The sequence below is a fragment of the Mercenaria mercenaria genome, chromosome 7 (genome assembly GCF_021730395.1).
Source record: "Mercenaria mercenaria strain notata chromosome 7, MADL_Memer_1, whole genome shotgun sequence".
NCBI classification, from domain to species: domain Eukaryota; kingdom Metazoa; phylum Mollusca; class Bivalvia; order Venerida; family Veneridae; genus Mercenaria; species Mercenaria mercenaria.
Window position 1 is genome coordinate 81,211,034 of NC_069367.1, and position 22,599 is coordinate 81,233,632.

General features: G+C 36.7%; 1 protein-coding gene across 1 annotated transcript in view; it reads right to left on the bottom strand.

Annotated features, from left to right (window-relative positions):
* Positions 1-1,682: 1,682 nt before the first annotated feature.
* LOC123553806 (monocarboxylate transporter 12-like) overlaps positions 1,683-22,599 on the bottom strand; it is a 43,076-nt gene continuing 22,159 nt past the window's right edge. Inside the window, exons 4-8 of the mRNA XM_045343468.2 lie at positions 21,352-21,495; positions 18,663-19,283; positions 7,198-7,704; positions 6,311-6,436; positions 1,683-4,987 (exon numbers count right to left, since the gene is read on the bottom strand). Coding sequence (XP_045199403.2) covers positions 4,818-4,987; positions 6,311-6,436; positions 7,198-7,704; positions 18,663-19,283; positions 21,352-21,495 — 1,568 coding nt within the window. The 3' untranslated portion in view covers positions 1,683-4,817. The remainder of the gene's footprint in view (positions 4,988-6,310; positions 6,437-7,197; positions 7,705-18,662; positions 19,284-21,351; positions 21,496-22,599) is intronic.

A 22,599-nucleotide genomic window follows, 5' to 3' on the forward strand; every position in this document is an offset into this window, starting at 1 on the left:
GCCCATATATCATGATGTTCACCTATACACCTTTAAAATAGGCCTATATACACTGTACATCCAATGTCCGCTTTTTAGAATTGTGCAGATGGTACAAGCTGAATTGTTGATTTGAAGGCGTCCAAGCTTGCAGAAATTACACAGGCTTCTGGTAGAGAGTTCAAGGCAATTACAGTTCGTGGGAAGAAAGAATATCTGTACACATTTATTCTAGTTGTATATTAGACAATGACTTCCCCGTGTGGATGATCTAACGTGTGCGAATTCAGGATGGTAATTGTCTAATTGACTGGTACTGCTAGGAGTCCATTCACAACAGTAAAGTAACATCTGACCACGTCCTGCGCTGTTCTAGTGACGGCCATTGTAGTTTTTGGAGGATTGGAGTCACGCTTGTTGGAATGAGTCTACTGTACAGTTGGTTCGTTATCCAGAGAGCTGCATTTCGTTGTACCTGTTCAATTTGTTCAATTTGAGTCTTTTGATGGGGGTTCCAGATTGTTGACACATATTCTAAAAATTTAGGTCACACTAGGCTGGTGTATGCTTTTTCTTTCACTTTTGGCGGGCAATATCTTAGATTCTGTGTATGGAACCCAAGAACACTTGGTGACTTCTTTGTGATGTTATCGATATGTAAGTTATACTTCAGCGTGTTGGTCAGTTTTACTCCTTAGTAGGGATGGTGTTCTACTGTTTCAAGTGTTTCTCCTTTCATTTCATATTCATATGGTCCATTATTTGAGATACCATAATGTGTTCTAACATTTTTGAAACAACAGCTGTTAATGAAACTGGGCAGTAATTCTCTGGCTTAGTTCTATCACCTTTCTTAAAGATCGGAACAACATTAGCTTCTTTCCAGCCCAATGGGATGTGTTAATACTAGAATAGTCCAAATATATCGTACTATTTCAACGCAATGACTTTCCGTTTTTAATGGTCAGAATAGTATCCAAGTATAATTCACGAAACAACTATTTTGCTATTGTGTGGAAACGAAATCAGCACGCATTTCATTTAAACTATGTAGCATTCAGCTTTGCATTTTTTAAAAGCACTCGCTATGTAAAAAGTTTAAAGTTTAATAAACCAATTTTCACGAGACTATTTTCTTGCCGTATGTCTTGAAACTGGACCCTTAATGTCATCTTTTCACCAGGGCGCAGAATGACGGATCTGAGAAATTAAAAGGCACTAAATGTAAGGCCTGTTTTAAAAGTTTTACTGAATTTATGTTCACATTATGATGAAATACTTACACCTGATGCAAAATTAGCACCTGCGCAGATATATATCTAGGTTTTAAACGTCTTTCCTGTAAAGACATTTACTTCCATCATATGATTTATGAAATTCATTAATTTTGAAATTTTACTTTTAAATAAACTGCACAGTCCATCTTTGGGACTGACAGAAGGACGGACGGTCTGCCAAACGGGCAGAAAAAACAATGTCTTCTATCAATGTCCCGATTTCCATGACACAAGTCCCTTGTACTTTTAAGTCATCAAAAGATCCATTTTTGTCATATTTAACAATTTCTTGCCACAGCAATTATCTTATTTTCGACGTACATTTAAGATAAAAAGATCTACATCACCATACCAAGTTTCATTATTACTCTCCAAAGAAGCATATATATTCCAAACTACACCATGAAGAAAGACATCGACAGGTAATTTGGTATATAAAACTTTATTGTTCGTGTTAGACATGAACATGAAGTATAAATATCTTTCGGTAAAATTTAACACTTTAAACTCATTTGATCTAAAATCTTCTATTTTTAACTGATGTTATATTACTATGGATACACTTCTATATACGTTTTTTCTCAATCAATAACTATCACAAAATACAATAACAAATTTAGCATGGAACCTTGTTATATAAACAATATGCTCATACATTGGAAGAAATACATTTTTGCTACTACATAAAACAAGCAAATACATTGGTAACATAGATCTATACATCAAAAATTGTCTAGATTACAAGGCATGTACACAAGAATACGCAAAATGTCCGTTATATGCAAAGTTCAGCAGGAGTGGCGACTAACCATTGCTGCCTGTATCATCAAATATATAAATAAAAACATTACTGTCAGGAACTGTTCCCGATTAAACTATAATATCTTATGAATCAGGGTAGATCTATATATTTTTCCATGCGGAAAGTTCAGCTTTGGTCCCATTCTAGAAACATAATATCTTCTGCATGAATAGGAATTGTAAAGTTCTGTGGTTCTGAAAATGAAAGCTTAAAATGCTGGTCAAGTAAAAAGCGCGTCTATTAAACTGGAAATAGCGCTTTCGAAAATATTTTCTCCTATGCCGAACTGTTCTTCGTCATTACCACTGAAAGGCACTTTAACATAAAAATTCGACTGATAGTTACTCCCTTGGAAAGCGTGGTCTCTGTATGAATTTCCGTATAAAAATGGCCTACAGTTTTTCGTAAATTGCGACTTTTTAATGCATCGCTAAAAGAGGATCAGACGTGGAATTGTATCATGGCTTTAACAAAGTAAACTAGTCGAAAATGTATTTTCCTTGTATTGAAAACTTTTGTAACAAAAATACAATTCTGAATGATTTTACATGAAACTACTTTTCTAACTAAGATATATCAAAGTTTTTTAAACAACTCGTAAAAAGAATAAACACAAAACACAAACTTTAAAAGTTTTTACTGTCTTAAATGGCTGAAAGTTACTATGGAAGACACGATAAAAGACATTTAAAAATTTAAAATGTTCCTTTTACCGTCCATAGATTTCGTTATAATGATGTATTGTCATACATCGAAAGAGAAACCAATGAAAAAAGTGTTATGGAAACGGCAGATGAAACTGTTCACTAACTAACTGATGTATCTGATGTCTGCAATGCTATTGTTTTGTTAAAAAGCAATAAAAACGAATGTAAATGGTTCACTGAACACAGAAATCATATTGCACTCCATGCAATATCTTTTTAAAACACTTTCAAGAAGAAGGGACTACCTGAGCTAATTTGATTGTTTAAACGTATGAGACAGTCTCTACCATAGGACCGTCATAACTCACATAGACCATTGGCAGAGTAGAGGTATGCTGACAAACTAAAAATACTTGATTTGTAAAACTTGAATTCTGGCGAGAGAAAAAAATGCCCGTGTAATGATTATCACACTATTGAGTCCGACTCAACTAAAACAAAAGTAACAAAAACTTATATCAATAAACACAGAAACTTTAAACTGAGATCTGCTAACTTACATCTTTATACTTGCAATACTGAATGTGACAGTATGCTGTGCAGCGTGTTCATAAATACCTTGAAATCTGCTTATCTTGAAGAAAAACGTTTCCTCATCCAACGCAACTTGTTTATAAAAAAATAATAAAGTGTGCTTGTTTAAAGGAATCTTCCCACTTTACAGTTTCGTTAAATATACCTTGAGCTGCGCTCTACGTGAAAGCTTTATATTAAGTAACTTGGTTATAACTACTTTGACCTGTGTTTTACGCGACAAAGTATTAAAAATACATTTAAACTATCAATTTGTTTTAAAAAATACTTTGAAATGCGCTTAGTGTGACGGAGGTTTACAGGAATCTTTATAATGATGAAGTTTGTAAATAACCTTAATTATACACGAGATGTGCTTAAAGTCACGATGGAAAGAAATCGTCGAATTATGCACTTTGCGGCATGTATTCGCTACGGAACTAGATTATTTATACTTTGAACTATGCATTACAAGACAAAGTCTTAAATATGACTCATTTTACAAAATAAATAAATTTCTCGAGCTTGGCTTTACTGTCAAAAGCTTAACGAAATTTCATACTATTCAACTCGTTAATATAACCTTTGAAAATGTACATTACCTAGCAAAAGTTTCAAGAAATCTTTGTACTATACAACTGTATACTATGCAATACATTGAACTGTGTTTTACATGACAAAGGCTTAAGGGAATCATGTACAATATATAGAAGGAACTATACTGAAGACATTTAAGAGAAATAAAAGATAAACACCATATGAAAAACATTACATTGCGCTAATAGACATTCCTCATGGTAGATTAAAGGCTACTATAGTAAGTATGACATCAATAATGTTGGAATTCTCAGATGATTCTGTTATATCAATGCCATTCGATTAGACTTTCACTATAAAGTATTGTTCAGCTTTGTCCTCATGAAACAGAGCTTCTAAACAAAGTATTTGCTTTTAAAAGTGAGCCATACTTCCACTTTTCGAGTATACAACACCTGTGACCTTCTATCACAATACTGCTTAAAGTTTTCGTTGTTGCATTCATGATTGCTTTTATTCTGCAACTACAAAATATGTGTATTTTTCTTTGTTTAAATTTTGATAAAGTCTATTCTTAAAACTAAATGCGTTTTTCAATGTAACGCTGTATAGCATGCTGCTTCTAACTCAAAGCGAAACTATACGGTACGTAACGTAAACACAAGTTCTTTCTGTTCACTACCGCCCTGTGATTAGTGTTACGAAAGTCTACAGCACAATTTCCCCTTATTCTATCATCATTCGATTCGTTAGGAAACAGTGTGAAACGTGAATCATATTTTATGCCGATATGTTTATTCACTTTCTTCATAATATAGTAACCGTACAGTTACGTCAAGAAAGGTTACGTTTATGATAATTACATGATATACGTTTCATTTGTTCATTATCATTTTACCGATTCACACACGCTATGTAAATCGCATCAATTATCGGTTAGTTTTCTTTGATAAGTAACACTCTTGCACTCATATAGGTTTCTTTACGCTATGTAAGTGAGTTTCATGCCGTAAGTTCTTTCTGTTCGCTATCGTCCCCAGTTTCCACGTCCTCTTTATCCAGGCATCGCCGCACTAGTGGAATGAAGTATAGCATAACCCCGCTTACAGCTACAATAACGCCAGCAACTATGAAAGACACGTCGTAACTCCCAGTCCCGTCATAAAGCCAGCCTGTCAAAATATTGTAACATAAATGTAAATACAGTTGTCAGTATCCAGCTCAAATATAAAAATTTAAAAAAAGGGTGGAAACTCGTAACAAGCGATAAGACACAGTTAGGTCATATTTCAGACATAGGCGGGCAGCTGGGCAGTGCCGCGGACTTTCCGCCAGCCAGCAGGTAGACGGACACCCGGGCCAGGCTTTCAAGCACTATTTGGCAAAAAATAGGACTAAAATTAGGGCTATTTTTGCCAAAAAAAAAAGGGCTCCCGGGTGACCTCAGGCTAACGACCTATATATAGTTGTTTGTTGTTTATTTAAAGGTGTATGCTTGGAGGTTATAAATAATTTATGCTTGTTGAGTGAAAAGAATTAGAGCATAACTATGTTTCATGAAGCTGTAGCCTAGGAAGTCATGGAAACCGACAGAAGCATTCTCTGTAAATGAATCTTAAAGACTATATTCAATTCAATTCAATTTATTTGCATTATATGGCCTCCGGCCCAAATACAATATATACAACATGAGATAAACATAATGCATGAGGTTATGACATAAACAGCTGGACGGCATAGTCAGTATAAACTTCAATAACTTAATTGGTTCATTATATGCGTGGTGCCAATAGATAGTGCTATTCTCCCAAGTTAGTGCGACATATTGGTAAGAAGTGCATTTCAGGAACCTGATTTATGCGAGTGCACATTACTACACTAATCCATGTGAAGTAGTTTTCTAGCTCGGGGCTCTACTAGCAAGAGGGCTATGATGGAACTAGAACGCTCATCTGGGCTTCACAGCTTGCTAGAACAAAACATATCTGTGACATTAGTTTGATAGTTTGAGGTATGGCCAGTGTTTTCTGACAGAAAGATTTTTCATGTTTCCACTAGTTTGATTGTGGAATTTGCGGGGAATGGCGACACGGGGTACTAAGAAAGAATGTCAAAACACAGTTTAAAAATTATTTTTGGTGGAGGTAAAGTAGGCAGTAGGATGATGATGCATGACTAGGAGACAGTATAAAGAAACACAAGAAACAAGTTTTGTGGATATGATGCAGGTACTGTGGGTTGCAGCTTGAAGGAATTTGATAGAATGTCACACCATTTAACAGTATGTCTGTGTGGATTACATTCTAACTTTAAACACTATAGAGATTTACTTTACAATTTCACAAGACCAGACATAGCTGTCTACCTGTATTGCCAACAGAAGAAGCGTTTTCTCAATTTAAAAAAATACATGCGGGCCCCTTAACATTTCATCGTTCCACATATGTTAAATTGTGTACTTTCACTGATCTAAGACGAGATTTTCGAATACAAACCTGCTATTGGTGGTCCAACCAATGTGGAAATTCCTTGGAACATGAGAAGCAATCCGAATGAATTGGTTAACATCTCCAACCCCAAAAGGTCAACCAGTACAACTGAGGTCAGTGAAACATAGACACCTGCAAGAGATTGGTATGATAAATACGTTACTTGACATGCTCTTTATTGCACATTCTCTAATGCAGCTAAAACTATAATTGTTCTCTCTGTCAGTGTCACCACGAAATCACACACGGACAATATTGTCATGCGTGTACCTTTCAAGCGACACAGTAACAGCAAATAAAACGAGGTGAATCTCCACGCTAAAATGGTATCAAGTGCTTTTGACTGCGATCTTTAGTTCGAACCCAAGCTCCTTCAACTAAAATTACTAACATCTGAATGAGAGTTCCTTGTATGTTCGTTTTGTTGCCTGGCATGCTAAAGAACTTGGGAAAGTTCTGAATTTGCGGTTCTTCTGTATCTTGCACTTTACTCCATTAAAACTTACCAACACTCTTCCAGAGACAGTCACCCATGGATATCGACTGTAATGACAGTAAATAAACTAAAATACACACACAAAGGGCCATTTGGCAGACCGACGGTTTTATAAGAAATGGTTTTATCTACACATGTATGCAAATTTAATAAGATATCTGAGAACATTTTGTCACTTCCGCTCAAAATGAAACAAACATCTACAAAAAATTGAATTTTCAATCTGATACCCATTCTTGCATGGAGATTCACATTCAGCAAAATGGATAACGAAGCTTTACTCGTTATTATGTAAGGCCACGTTGTTAGCCATACGCTTCCTTTATAAGCTTATAAGGCCTTAACCTCAGTTTAAAATAACAAAAATAGCTAAAACCGTTGTCAGTAAATAACATACCAATAAAAAGCCCAAACACACAAGCATACACTACCAGCAATGAGTACGTGTAAGCCAGGGGACATAACGCCGTGGCGACGCCGCAGATTGTCAAAGCAGTATTGTAGAGCATTAGTCGATTTACACCTTGCCGATCCGCAAGAAACCCGAACAGAACTCTGCCAACGGTGTTTGAGATCCCAATAGCTGACACCAACCACTTTGCACTCTCCTCACTGATACCCTCATCTACCGCACGGTCAGTCAAGAATATGAAAGGCATATTGAAGCCTATGCTTGTACAGAAGTTTGAAATGACAAACATTAGAAAAATCAAATCTTTCAGCAATGAAAGATCGCACATATTTTTCAATGAATAGTACATATCAGCAGGTATGTTACAGCAACACAGTCTCTTGGTAAGGTCTGTTTGTTCCCCCGGAATTGATGTAAGACTAGCTATGTACAGGGCAGGGTGTGACCGCTGCATGGATATGTTCATCAGACTTCCACTCTGGTAAATGCCTCCTGAAAAATAAACAAACACTTTTATCAGACCTCATGTTAACGGCCACTGTATTATTTCAAATTCCTGATTTAGAATATGCCCGCCACTTAGCTCAGCAGGGAGAGCGCAGATCCTATCAAAGGTGGGGAGTATATTCTTCGTGGCGTTAAATCAAACACATTGTGTCTGAAATCACTTCTGATTGCGGAGAACAACTTAGTACCGGTACGGAATACAGAAACAATGGTTAGGTTAACTGAATGTCCTAACTGACTGGAATTCTCCTGAAAAAGAGGTTAAATCAAATGCAACCAAAAAAAAGTATTTAGGCCGTCCGCGTCCGCGTATGTTTTTTTTTTTTTTTTTTTTTTTTTTCATATCGCCTTGATAGGGGCAATATAACTAACGTGGGTGCGGAGGTAAAGCAGTAGACATGTTATTTCATAAAGATATAATTACCCACAATTTTATAAGATGATCATTACATATTTATATAGATGTCTCACCCTAGACGGAACTTTTGCTATGCTTTAACTTGTTTCTACATTCATATCGGCGTATAATACTGTCTATTATGCAAAAGCAAGATTAAAATAACTATGCAACAATCACGCGCCTAGATCACCATTACTGTGGCAGTATGTTCTGCCTTGAACAACACGCAGTATCCACGTTGCAGCCCACGAACACGAGTGAACACCGTGTTATGATTTATAAAGTGACACTTAGTATGAAAGTGTGATTATAACAACAGGTCTAGTAACAAGTACAAATATTGTATTATGTAAAGCATGTGCCGCAAATGAATCGGAATATAACATTACAAATATGAGAGTTATAATATAACACCTGCGTGTCAATATTTATTACATGGAACGATAATTTGCCTATTTAATTACAGCCGCGTTTTATACAATTCTTTGATTATCGCCGGAGAAGCAGTAATAACAAAATACATCAATATGTACTATTTACGTCTATGGTAATGTACAAGAGAAAACCTGCATTTTACAATAATATTTAATGAAAATTGGCCCGTTTTCTCTAAAAACTCAGGAGACTAAAACAACAGCACCACCAACAACAACAACTACAAAAGTGACTGCATTAGGGGATTGTAAGATATTTCTGATATTAGTATGAATTCCGGATATGATGTGCTAGCATCATATGAACCCTAAATAATCCCCTAATGCAGTCACTTTTGTAGTTGTTGTTGTTGGTGTTGTTGTTTTAAAGAATCTGAGGACATGAAAAGCCTGTCTGTAAATTTGTCAACAATGTCTTCATAAAGTGTTATATACTAAATGTACATTTTTACTGCTGTCTTAGAAAGTGTAATGCCGGAAGTGTTGTCCTATAAATATGACATGGTCAAAACCCTGGAACTTAGACTGAACAATAAACAATGCACGAGAAGCTCGTCACCGTAACTGCAACTATTCATCATCATAAAAAACTGAGCGAGTTTTTATAGTCAATGGGCACACTATACATAGATGGAAAAGTCTCTGACCGGTCAAGATAAAACATCAATATTGTTACGAATCACCAGCAAAGCACTATTGATAAAAGATAAATCAAATTAACGCCTAATATTACACATTGAAAAAATTATCAGTTAATTTAACAGTCCCAAAATATAAATTATGAATGTCATATCAGCAGGAAGATGGAACAATTGGCAACTACCGAATAATGATCTTGTGTTAAATGTGGAAAATGTTTGCTATAAATATACTGATACCTTTAAAATGAATCTTTGGGTAGCGAATTTATTTTAAAAAATATCGATTAAAATCATAACGGCCACCGACATTGACCGGTCAAGATACGATCACGTGACCTAAGAATAAACAATTTAAAGATAACTTGGGTCAAATCGCTTCTTTTATTTGGTTTTAACGCTACATTTCTATGACAGGGTATTTGTCCTTTCTTTGTTTCTCTTTAAAAATGAGACAAAATCATTCATAGAATCGTTTAAACCAACGCCAAGGTTGGAAAAATTTCGTCGAAAACTGAAAGCGTATTTCGTCTGTGAATGTCAGCCATTTCGGACACCACAGAGATTTAAGTAAGACTAGAATTTTTTAAAAAAAACGTATATCTCCCACCACTTGCCAAGCAGAAATTGTAAAAATACCACAAATTAAGGGTCATAACTCCAGGAATAATGACTGATCTATAAGATTCGAACTATGTATGAAACAAGAATTCGACAAATCAAGGATAATGACTCTACTGAAAAGCATTTAATCAGAGCATGGCTAAGATATACACAAACGTGCTTACACTAAAGTTTGGTGAAAAGCAACCTAAAAGTATACAGAAAGAAGAGTAAACACTGTTAAGAAGATATGCACAAATAGACTTTATAACTGATAACTCCTGTAATGTTTGATGGAAGTCCGCCCTGTTATATAACAGAAGTGGTCAGAAGTGATCATTTTTGTGAAGTTTTGTGTAATTTCTCCTGACGGTATCGGAGCAGGTGCACGGGCAAGGTTAAACAAAAAGACAAATCAATGGTCATAATTCCACTGAAATTCACTGAACCTGATTTTGCCAATTATATGTAAAATGAGGCTTGGCACTGAACAAATTTGGTGGAAATCCTCAAAAAATGTAAAAGAAGTTGCCAAAACGTCGTAAAATTTGATGAATCATGGGCCATAACTCAGCTGACAATCATCGAACCGGAAAAGCCCGACGAGTTGCACAAATATGGCTGGCAATGATCACTCTTGGGAATTGCATGGACACATCTTGTGACAGACAGAAAGACGGACACATTTTGTGACAGACAGACAGACAGACGGACACAATTTGTGACAGACAGAAAGACGGACACATTTTGTGACGGACAGACAGACGGACCGCACTAAATCAACATGTTTCCCCAGTACGTGTAAGATATATGAGTTCTTTTTTGGCCCTAACTCTTACTGGATTGTTATTAAGCTTCAAGAATATCTTAGTTAACATTTAAGCAACATTTCCAAGTAAATATCTTGTAAATGTTTGAAAACAGACATTTACATTGAGAAAAATACTCTTTTGCTTTAAAATCATCGACATTGTAAAGTTTTGAAAGTTCCTACAACCAGCCCCTGGAGACCTTTAGAATGATGAAGAACGCTGACTCTTGCAAAACTAACGCCAAACTTCACGGAATTAGCGGCGCATGGTATTAAGCTAATGGATCTCTGTCTGAGAAAATGCATCTTAAAGGGCATAACAGTACTTTATAAGCTTAAAAAAGTGTTGATTTCTATATTAAAGTTATTCTTAAAGTATATTCGTTGTTCGGGACATACTCTCTTTTGATACCTTGCAAATGTATGTCCTGAAAATGATCTCTGTTGCCATGGCAACATCTATACTGTAACACCAAAGGTATGGGTATGTAAATATTTAATAGTATTAAAAGGCCTAGGAAGTACAAAATGACGTAACAGGCGTCGAGTGAGAAGTGTTTTAAAGGTCTGCAACTTTGTAAATACTGTGTTCTTGAAATTACATGAAAATATTCTTTAAACTTCAGTTTGCCAAAGTTACATATCACACTGGTTTTGAAAATTGTGTCCTAAGCGCCATTTTTTTTTTTTGCCTCAGGCGATGTAGTTCCGATCATCTATATCAAGTCCACTCATCTCAATATAATGACGTATTTCATTCCCATTTTATTCTTTACAATGTCACGTCTATAAAATTCCATACATATCCAGAATTTAAAATAACATAAAACTTTTGTTTCAAGATTGTCCAACTCCAGCTACTGGATGTATGTAACATAACAGAAACATTCGCAATTTCCCAAGTTCTCAATGTAATGTTTTCTTTTTTCTACAGTATGTTTACTGTTAAATGATGCAGACAGCCAATATCTAATTCTCGGTGTTAATTAGAAATCTTGCTAAAAGAATAATTTAAAGATTTTTTTCAAATAAACTGTCTTCAATTCAGAATTCCATTTACGTTCTCAAGGAACCAGTTGGAAGTTGTGTCTGAAATGAAGGTTATATCAGGGGTGCATTAGCAATAAACCTTTAAGTAAGACTGGAACAAACATTCATTCAATTAACTAGAAGATGCTTTTGTAGCATAGTCGTATAGGCAAGAAGTCAATAGGGGACAGGAGCGAAAATCAAAGAGACACTGGTGGTTGGCTGCAATAGGGATCATCTAATTGTCATGTCCAATCATCCCACTAAGTTTCAACATTTGGGGCCTAGCGGTTCTCAAGTTATGAATTGGAAACGGTTGTCAATGTTCAGGCCACTGTGGCCTTGACCTTTGATCAAGTGACCCCAAAATCAGTAGGGGTCATCTACTCTGCCTGTCCAATCATCCTAATAAGTTTCAACATTCTGGGTCAAGTGGTTCTCAAGTTATTGATTGGAAAGTGTTTTCTATGTTCAGCCCCCTGTGACCTTGACCTTTGATGGAATGACCCCAAAAACATTAGGGGTCATCTGCTCTGTAAGCCCTTTCACCCTATGAAGTTTGAAGAATCTAGGTCAAATGGTTCTCAATTTATTGACCGGAAATGGATTTCAACGTTCTGTCCGCTGTGACCTTGACCTTTAATAGAGTGACCCCGAAATCAATAGGGGCCATCTACTCTGCATGTCTAATCATCCTATGAAGTTACAACATTCTAGATCAAGTGGTTCTCAAGTTATTGATCGGAATTTTATTTTCAATGTTCAGGCCCCTGTGACCTTGACCTTTAATAGAGTGGCCCCAAAATCAACAGGGGTCATCTACTCTGCATGACCAATTATCCTATTAAGTTTCAACATTCTGGGTCAAGTGGTTCTCAAGTTATTGATTGGAAAGTGTTTTCTATGTTCAGCCCCTGTGACCTTGACCTTTGATAGAGTGACCTCCAAAACAATAGGGGTCATCTACTGCATAAGCCCTGCAAACCTTTGAAGTTTGAAGGTTCTAGATCAAATGGTTCTCAAGTTATTGACTGGAAATGTATTTCCATGTTCTGTCCACTGTGAGCTTGACCTTGAATAGAGTGACCACAAAATCAATAAGGGGTAATCCACTCTGCATGTCCAATCATCCTTTGAAGTTACAACATTCTGGGTCAAGTGGTTCTCAAGTTATACATCGGAAATGGTTTTCCATGTTCAGGCCCCTGTGACCTTGACCTTTAACAGGGTGACCCTAAAATCAATAGGGATCATCTACTCTGCATTTCCAATCATCCTAAGAAGTTTCAACATTCTGCATCAAGTGGTTCTCAAGTTATTGTTTGGAAATGGTTTTCCATGTTCAGGCCCCTGTGACCTTGACCTTTGATGGAGTGACCCCACAATCAATAGGGTCGTCTACTCCATAAGCCCTGCCACCCTATGAAGTCTGAAGGTTCTAGGTCAAATGGTGTTCCAGTTATTGATCGGAAATGAAGTGTGACGGACGGACGGACAGGGCAAAAACAATATGTCTCCCCAAGTAGGGGTGGGGACATAATGAATAGTCTTACGATGTGAATATTGTCTGGTCGGATGTTTTGCTGTTTGTCTGTATATAAAGACGAAATAGTTTCTACACCAGTAGACAAAGACAAAAGTGTCATTCATTCTGTAGCATGAATTTTGTGGACGCAGACATTTTATGGCATTTATCTTTTTCAGTTCTGACATTTTGTCTTAAAACTAGACGAATTTTCTTAGATTGTTATGCAACTATTCTGATGAAACTTTGTATTTTTACAGCTTTAAGTGATATATACCGGTAAAGTTTCATAAAAACATAATGTAAAACCAGCTTACCAACAACATAGGAAAACTTAAGCATTCCAATGTGTTCAAGTATGAAAATTAAACTACAGGTAGACACCATACAAAGTGCTTAAGACCTTCTGAAAGCACAGACCATTCGACTTAAACACAAAAGATTCGTTTTTAATTTACATATTTTTGTGCTAAAGACCATCTACAAAAAAACAAACTAAATTATATTTATGTCATTGTCAAAACAAGTGTATATAGAAAAAATCCATAGTTTGATTTTATGGATAAACAAAATCTACCAATATCATAATAGAGAAAAATGGCATACCAGTGAAAGTGATATACAACAATTATTTTTACATAAATATAACATAAAAAATAAACTGAAATTATTGTGTCTTTACGAACTTTACGGACATGTCACACAATATTATACACATATATAAGTGATGCAATGTTCTGTTTGTATCTACTTAATTGTTTTCTTATTCAGACAATATGGAAGCCCTATGATAACATCTAAAACTAATTGTCTATAAGCGTCTGGCTGTCAAACGGTGACATGTGATAGGTAAAATGCACGATTTTAATGCCACTTATCTGATAACAGGTATCTACAATCATTGCAAAGTAATATACCAGTCAGTCTCAATTTGTCAGTCAACAATATACTGACTGTACTTCACGTATTTCTGTTGTTTATTCCTGCAGCATTCGGACTTCTACCAATAAATTACATAGATGCCACTTCAATGATTCGCACTGCATGATTTGGTCTGACATCCCAGACCAAAATATGCAGAATATACCTAAAGCCATAAATACAGAAAGTGCGTATTTCTTTACATTTCTGTTTACTTTAATTCTGATAGCTCTTAAACTTGACATGGTGCCTTTATGACCAGACAGTACGCGCAAGTTCACGACACAGAAATGCATTTGTACTCGTTTCGATGCAATCTGTTAAATGCCTTCCCGTATTTTTCAACTGGCATTTATAAAAACTGGTTTGATCCAGACATTTGTTAACAAGTAATGTATGAAAATAACTCTGCCATAATTAGAGAAAATAAGGCAGTCTGGCTAGAAACAAATTACGTTTCCAATTTGCCTGAATTTTGAAGCATTTTAAGTTATTACCCATGGTAAACAATGTATAGAAATTTTGAATTTTAAGTCGTCCGTTTTCACACGTTCTGCAGACTCTAAACATATGCAACGATGAAAGCATATGCCCCGAGTTAAAGTTTGTTCAAAACATGATGTGTATTGTGTAACAAGTTATATTCCTACGCGTTGAATTTCCAATAACAAGACCAACCTTGTCCCCGACTGGAAAGTGACTGATTAAATCTACTGCATTCTATCCTAATGAACTGATATCTGTTAAAGATGTATATACAATATTGTGCCATATATGCTATATGTTATCACGCAAAATGTAGGGATTAATTTGCCTATATATAAATTATCTACAGTTATGGACTGCTTATAACATCTATAAGTACAAAACGTATTTTTAATAACATTTCATTTTTAAATAGGTGGGAAATTAAGTGGGGAAGTTATTCTGAAAAAAATACAGCAATATTTTTATTATTGGGCAAATATCAACACATTATCTTGTTTTGAATATCTATACAAACCGTGCATGGACGAAAACGCTACATACAGAACAAATAAAGTGACCTAAAATATTTTAAAGACTGGACTAGAGAAGCTCATTGTTAATTCTTGACGTCCAAGTATGACCTTTAGCTTTGAGCTAGGGATAAGGTTATTTGCATAACACATCATCTCATTATGGGAAACATTGTGTGGCATGTAATATTAAAATTCTTTGATAGATAAAAAAAGTTATGGACCGGACAGGGAAAACACCTATTGACCTTTGACTTCCGTGACCTCTGAGAAAGGGGTGATGCGCATAGCATGTCGTCTTATTACAGTGATCATTTGTGCCAAGTAATATCAAAATCTAATGACTGGTGAAACAGCTATGTACCGGATAGAAAAATAAACCTACTGACCTTTGATCTCTGAAAGTGACATTGACCTTTGAGCTAGAGATCTTAGTTTTGCGCATGATTAGTCGTCTTATTATGGGAAATACTTGTGCCAAGATGCATTAAAGTACCTTGAAGGATGACAGAGTTAAGACTTGGACAGGGAAAAACACTACTGAACTTGGACATATAAGTGTGACTTTGATTTTTTTAGCTAGAGATCTAGCTTTTAATGCAAGACTAATCGTCTCATCATGGAGAACACTACTGTCAAATAATATGGACATCCCTTCATGAATGACAGAGTTATGGACTGGACAGGAAAAAACTTGACTTTTGACACAATGTGACGTTTGAGATAGGGGACTTGCTGTTGTGAATGAGACGTTTTCTGATTATGGAAAACATTTTATTTTTGTCAAGAAAATCTAAAATCTCTTGATGAATGGTTGATATACATACCGGACAGGAAGAAGGCTCTGTTGACCTTTGACCTCCAAGTTTGACCATGAACTTTGAGGTAGGTGTCCGGGCTTTGCGCACTTCGTCTTTTTATTGTGAACATTTGTGACAAGTAATATTAAAATTCCTTAATGGATGACAGTTATAGACCGGACAGGCGGACAAACAAGATGACGGGATGACAGAATGACGGAATAGTGGACGAACGGAAAACACGAGTCTTCAGTCCCTAACTCGATAAGAATTTAAAGCTGATTTATTCCATCGGACGTGCAATCAAATGATGCGGACAAGATACAGCAAATCTAAAGATCATTATCACCTGACAAGTATTAACAACTCATTTTCACAATTGGTAAAACTTCGAGCTACCGTATTGACAACTCATTCTCACAATTGGTAAAACTAATGGTGAACGACCACAGAAACATTTTATTCCTAGTTGTGTTATCCTTCACCGAAGGCGCCAGTCCGTCCGTCGCATTTCACTGATGCTTAACCAATGATTCAAGTCTGTGGATTTTGAATAAAACTTTAAATAATCATGAAATCATTTACTATAACGAATGCATTTAAGGTCCATCTAATAATAAACAAGAACACCGCAATGCATAGCAATATACGCCCGAAGGTATGACTTTTGACCCCTTGACTAAGTGCGATCTATCCAGAACATGCGCTCTGCACGTCGTCTTGATGTGGTGAACATTTGTGCCAAGTTTCTTTAAAATCCTTCATGCAGTCCAAGAGTTACAGCGCGGACACGAAACATATTCATATGACCTTTGAGTCCTAAATGTGACCTTGACCTTGAAGCGAGCCATCCAGAACATGCGCTCTGCACGTTGTCTCGATGTGGTGAACATTTGTGTCAACATTCTTCGAAATCCTTCAAGGGGTTCAGGTATCACTTTTGACCCCTAAGTGTGACCTTGACCTTGAAGAGAGCCATCCAAAACATGCGTTCTGCACGTCGTCTGGATGTGGTTAACATTTGTGCCAAGTTTCTTTAAAATCCTTCAAGCAATTCAAGAGTTACAGAGCGAACACGAAACAAAGTCATATCACCTTTGACCCCTAAGTGTGACATTGACCTGGAAGCGAGCCGTCCAGAACATGTGTTCTGTACGTTGTCTTGATGTGGTGAACATTTGTGTCAAGTTTCTTCGAAATTCTCAAGGGGTTCAAAGTTCCAGAGCGGACACGAAATTGCTAACGGACGGACGGACGGATGGATGGACGGACATACGGACGGACACCGGCGTCATAACACAATACGTCCCTCTGGGCGTATCAGAATAACAGCTGTATAAATTAACTTTAATCTTATTTATAACTATTAGAACGAGTTTGTTCAAATATCCCAATATGACTATCTAACGTATGAAGATATGCGTTAAAAACACGATTTACTGATCTGGTCATTTTTACAAGAGTTATCGCACTTTGATTTCTTTAAATATTTAATATCATATTTATTTATATGGATATTCGTGCAGGTCTGACTCGACTTATAGTTTTCATAAGAAATGAATTCATCTTTCTATGTCTACAATATGTTACTACTCTATATTTCAAAACTGACAGACAATATGGGAGAAAGACAATAATATCCATGCTAAAATTGTCTGTATGCCAAAATCTCATATGCCTGTCTGTCAACATCCAACATACGATAGGTGAAATGCATAATTTGATGTCCTGTTATCTGATTGTAGGTATCTATAACAATCACAGAATAATGAGACAATCAGTCTCAATTTGTTAGCCTACAATGCACCGACTGTTTGGACAATAACTTTGTCGGAGATAACGTTGAGAGTAATAACGACTTAATTTACCATCAACTAGTATCTCTGTCTATAACCATTTCAAAGTACAAGTAAAATGTATACCCATCCTCATTTGCAACTACTGAGAAGGAAGCAGTTTGTAAGCAATACCCTCTGAAATAATACTATATTTGAGCCGTGCAATGAGAAAACCAACATAGTGGGTTTGCGACCAGCAAGGATCCAGACCAGCCTGCGCATCCGCGCAGTCTGGTCAGGATCCATGCTGTTCGCTTTCAAAGCCTATTACAATTAGAGAAACCGTTAGCGAACAGCATGGATCCTGACCAGACTGCGCGGATGCGCAGGCTGGTCTGGATCCTTGCTGGTCGCATACCCACTATGTTGGTTTTCTCATGGCACGGCTCATTTCATTCTCGACAGAAAACGCAACGCCCTTATGTCTGTCAATATCTGAAACATGACTCCATCCGAGAATGGTTAAAAAATGCATATTGGGCATGCTGCACATAATGTCTATCTGTTAAAATTGAAGACATTTTGCGAATTGAATATCATTGTCAGAAACGCTTTTTTCCGAGACATATTTTTACATGAATAATGGAGGAGCTATTATTTTATGTGGAATTGCCCACGTGATCAAATTACAATGTCGATGTACATTGGTTACTCTATGTATCGTTACTGTATTTATTTCAGGAACAACAGCTGACTTTACTGTGAGCCGTCATGTGAAATGGAGCGTCAGAGCTTTTAGAAATTTCGTTTTTGAAAATACAACTGTGCTGAAGAAAATGTATTTCAAGTATGTACTTGTATCTGCTTTAAAGTGAAATGTATATCGAACGTATGAAAACTACTTTGTAAATTTTGTAAAGTGTACGTTGTTTCTAAATGAGGTTTCGTTTTTGTAACATGTTCCATTTAAGCGTGACGGCGACCATTTTTGCGATAAGCAACTTACCTAGCATCAGGTTTCTGTGAGAATGGAATGACGCCTGCTGATTGTGGTGACGGTGACGATAATGATGTTCTTCTGAAAGTAGTCGTTTAAATTGAGGCCTCACAAGCGTAGTGTCTTCTGATTGGTCCTTCGTAAGAGGTGATGGTGTCGTCGGTTTGTGCGTATTACGGTGTAAGGCACCATCGCTACGGAACAAAGAAGTCCCCTTTTGTGGTGGCTCTAAAGTCAGTGGAGTAAAATCACGTATTGGAGACGACGGCCGAGAAGATACTGTGTTGCCATTGCTGACGAACAGTTCAAGTTCAATACTATCTTTCACAAGTTTTGAATCTTTTAACGGGGCTTTTATCGTTTGGTCCGTGTCACTTTTATAGCCCTTGGGCTTTTCTAATGGTCTAAACATTGCACCGCAAAGCACACAATTTAAAATTATTCCTGCCTCAATTAATATTGCACCTCTCCAACCGAATTCATCAATCAAGTATTTTGAGAAAGGATTGAAAATAAAGGCACCAAGGCCGCTGCCGCACACAGCTAGGCCAGTGGCAAAGGCACGCTTTTCTTCAAAATAGTAGCCGACACTGACAATAGCTGGTAAATATATGAGACCAAATCCTAAACCTGAAATTAAACGAAATATAAATTAGGTTAATAGACAACATTGCTAATAATAATAGCCTCCTTCTGGGTGGTGTGTGGAGATATAACATAACAATGAGTTCCCATTTTTTCATCATTCTATACAAACCGAAAGAGCAAATTTTGTTTGCAATATTGAAAGCACAAAATCCAACAAGAGCTCGTAGAACACGAAATGCACCCCCTCCCCCCCCCCCCCCCCCCCACCCCGCTCTTTTGATGCATTCAGTAATTGCACAAGGAACAAAAATTATTTGCTCACTGTAAACAAAAAGTTCTGGTCTGGTTCAATGTAACCTTGACCTTTGACCTATTGACCTCAAAATCAACAGGGCTAATCTGCTGGTCATGATCAACCTCCCTATTAAGTTTCGTGATCCTAGACCCAAGCGTTCTCAAGTTATCGTCCGAAAAGTGTTTAACTGTTCCCGGTCAATGTGACCTTGACCTTTGGCCTACTGATCTAAAAATCTATAAGGGTCATCTACTGGTCATGACCAATCTCCCTAACAAGTTTCGCGATCCTAGGCCCAAGTGTTCTCAAGTAATCGTCTGGAAACGGTTTAACTGTTCCGGGTCACTGTAACCTTGACCTTTGACCTACTGACCTCAAAATCAATAGGGGTAATCTGCTGGTCATGATTAACCTCTCTATCAATTTTCATGATCCTTGGCCCAAGCGTTCTTCAGTTATCGTCCAGAAACCGTTTTACTGTTCCTGGTCACTGTGACCTTGACCTTTAACCTACTGATCTCCCTGTAAAATTTCATGGTCCTAGGCCCAAGCATTCTTGAGTTATCACCTGGAAACGGATTGGTCTACATACCGACCGACCGACATCTGCAAAACAATATACCCCTCCTTCTTCGAAGGTGGGGGGGGGGATAAAAATTGCTGACCAAATACTTGCTCATTCAACCACCATCGGGCTACAAATACCTGACACAATTACGCCCCAATAACCCAATAACATATCGTTAATTGATAAATACTTGTATTATTGCACCCTGTCTCTCAAAAAGCGACGATCGTTTCTATATTAGCTTTGGGCACCCATTCTGCACAAAACTGTGTGTCTATGTACCTAACGAAAGGCCGTTTATTAAAATCTGAAGCCGGGACTGTAACGTGTCACGAACAACCAAACCATTTCCTAAGGAATAATTCTACTGGGAATAAAAGCACTTGCCCATGTAAGGAGATACATGATTTAGTAGAGTCGTTAACTAAAGACAGCAATTACCTGAAACAAGTTTCTCTAACGGGATTTTTCAGTTAATGTTTTGTGTTATGAACACGACTTTGTCCTCTTTAGTGTATATTGCCTCTGATTCAATTACATGACTAGTCTGTACATTGAGACACAACCATGTGACAATAAGTCATCAGGAAAACGCTAGTTGAAATACTTAATTGATTAATACAATTACAATTAAGTTTATCTATGTAAAACGTTATCTGCTTTTCATCCACTGGTACAGAATTTAATTAAACTTGGATTGTGAAATCTTTATTTCATCAAAGAGAGAGAGACAAATCAGTTAAACCAGATTTGCTTTCTAGACACAGAATGAAATATACAAGACTGAGTATAATTTTTGCAGTCGTAACGTTATACTGATTTCCCCCAACCCATTTCGACTTCTACAGTATTTGAAATGCAGTTTGGTTTAAGGGAGTGATCCGCAATTTCCGTATCTGTAATTACGAATTCTGGTTAGCTGTTTCGGCATTATTTGTATAGGATAAAGACTATAAAACCAACTCCTAACCATTCAGAAACCAAGAGGGGCGAGTGTAGCTTGGAGAGGCTGTGCACTCTACCTACAGGAATATACTGGAAAATATCAAAACTGTCTGGCATGTGATTGGTTGAGAAAGTATCGTATCGGTATCACCAAGGACAACAATGAGGCTTACACGAGCACTGGCTTCCTATACCAGCCGGTGAGTGGTGGCATGCAGAAAATCGCATGCAGAAAATCCTTAATGGAATTGAATTATGGGTCTAAAGGCTAAAATCCATCTTTCTACTTTAATATTACTCACCTGACATGATGCCAAAACTGAAATACAGGAAGTACAGGTTCGGAGCAAAAAGGCTTAGCACAAAGCCCGCAGCAGCAATAATGGCGCCGGCTATAGTGGTCACCCGACATCCATACTTGTTGGTTAGTATACTCGCAAGAGGACCTATGGAAATATAGCGAATAGTAGTCATCTCTTATCATTCACTTTTCAGACATTTCATTTTAATCAAACCATACCGTTTAAATTTTCAGTACAGAAACAGATACTTGTTTTTCTTATTCAACTTCCTAACTGGTGCATTATTTAGGACAGATAAGTTACCAAAATTATAGTTATACGAAACTGAAAGTATGTGTCCACGAAATCAGTTCAAATTTACGTTTTAAAGAGGCCAAGGGAACTCGGGAGAAAACAAATATACAGACACGCAAACAATTTTTTACACAGATTGCACTATTTTGTGGCCTTGAATGAACAAGACAAACATATTTTCTTAAATGTTATCTTTAAAGTGATGTTCGAAATTCGGCCAATCTAAGGAGTAAGTGTCAATTTAATCGCTGACATCTGTGTAATTATAACTCTGATAAAGTTTGATAAACACTATCAGTGTCACTAATGTTCAACTTTGACCTCTTTCTGTATTAACAAGAAACTGACTACAGCGCATGGTTGTTCAGGCATTAGACGAATTACATGAACAGCAAGTCGGTGCATTTTAAATGATTTCGCGTGCAGATGCCTCCGATTTAAGAACCCATCGCGTCAAAAAAACGCCATGTAAAATTTTGATATAAGACTAACCCGTTTTAATCCAAATTCAGCAAATGAAAATAACTTTCATTTTGATTCCCGGGCGGTGACATATTTGGGCACAAAAACAAATCAAATTGAATTTAAGGCTGAAACAATGAGTCTGCTTATTATGAATCCCCATCCCTCGTCTATCAAACTTCGAATAATCGAAGAAAAGAGAGTATTCTGTTTTGCTCATAGTCGTCCGTCGATAGACCATTTAGTTTGCGATCAATAACTACAGAATACAAGGGCATACTTTTGTAAAAACGTTTGACCATGTCTAGTAGATAACCTCTATTCTTTTGTGGATGAGTTGATCAAAGGTCAAAGGTCACACTGACCTCAAAACTGGTAACAGTTTCCTTTTAAGAAGACCATTTATTTAGGGTGTTTATACCTTGAATCAATATCTGGAGCACTTTAACCCTTACAGCTTTCAAATTTAATAAGATAATTGTTTGTAGTCAG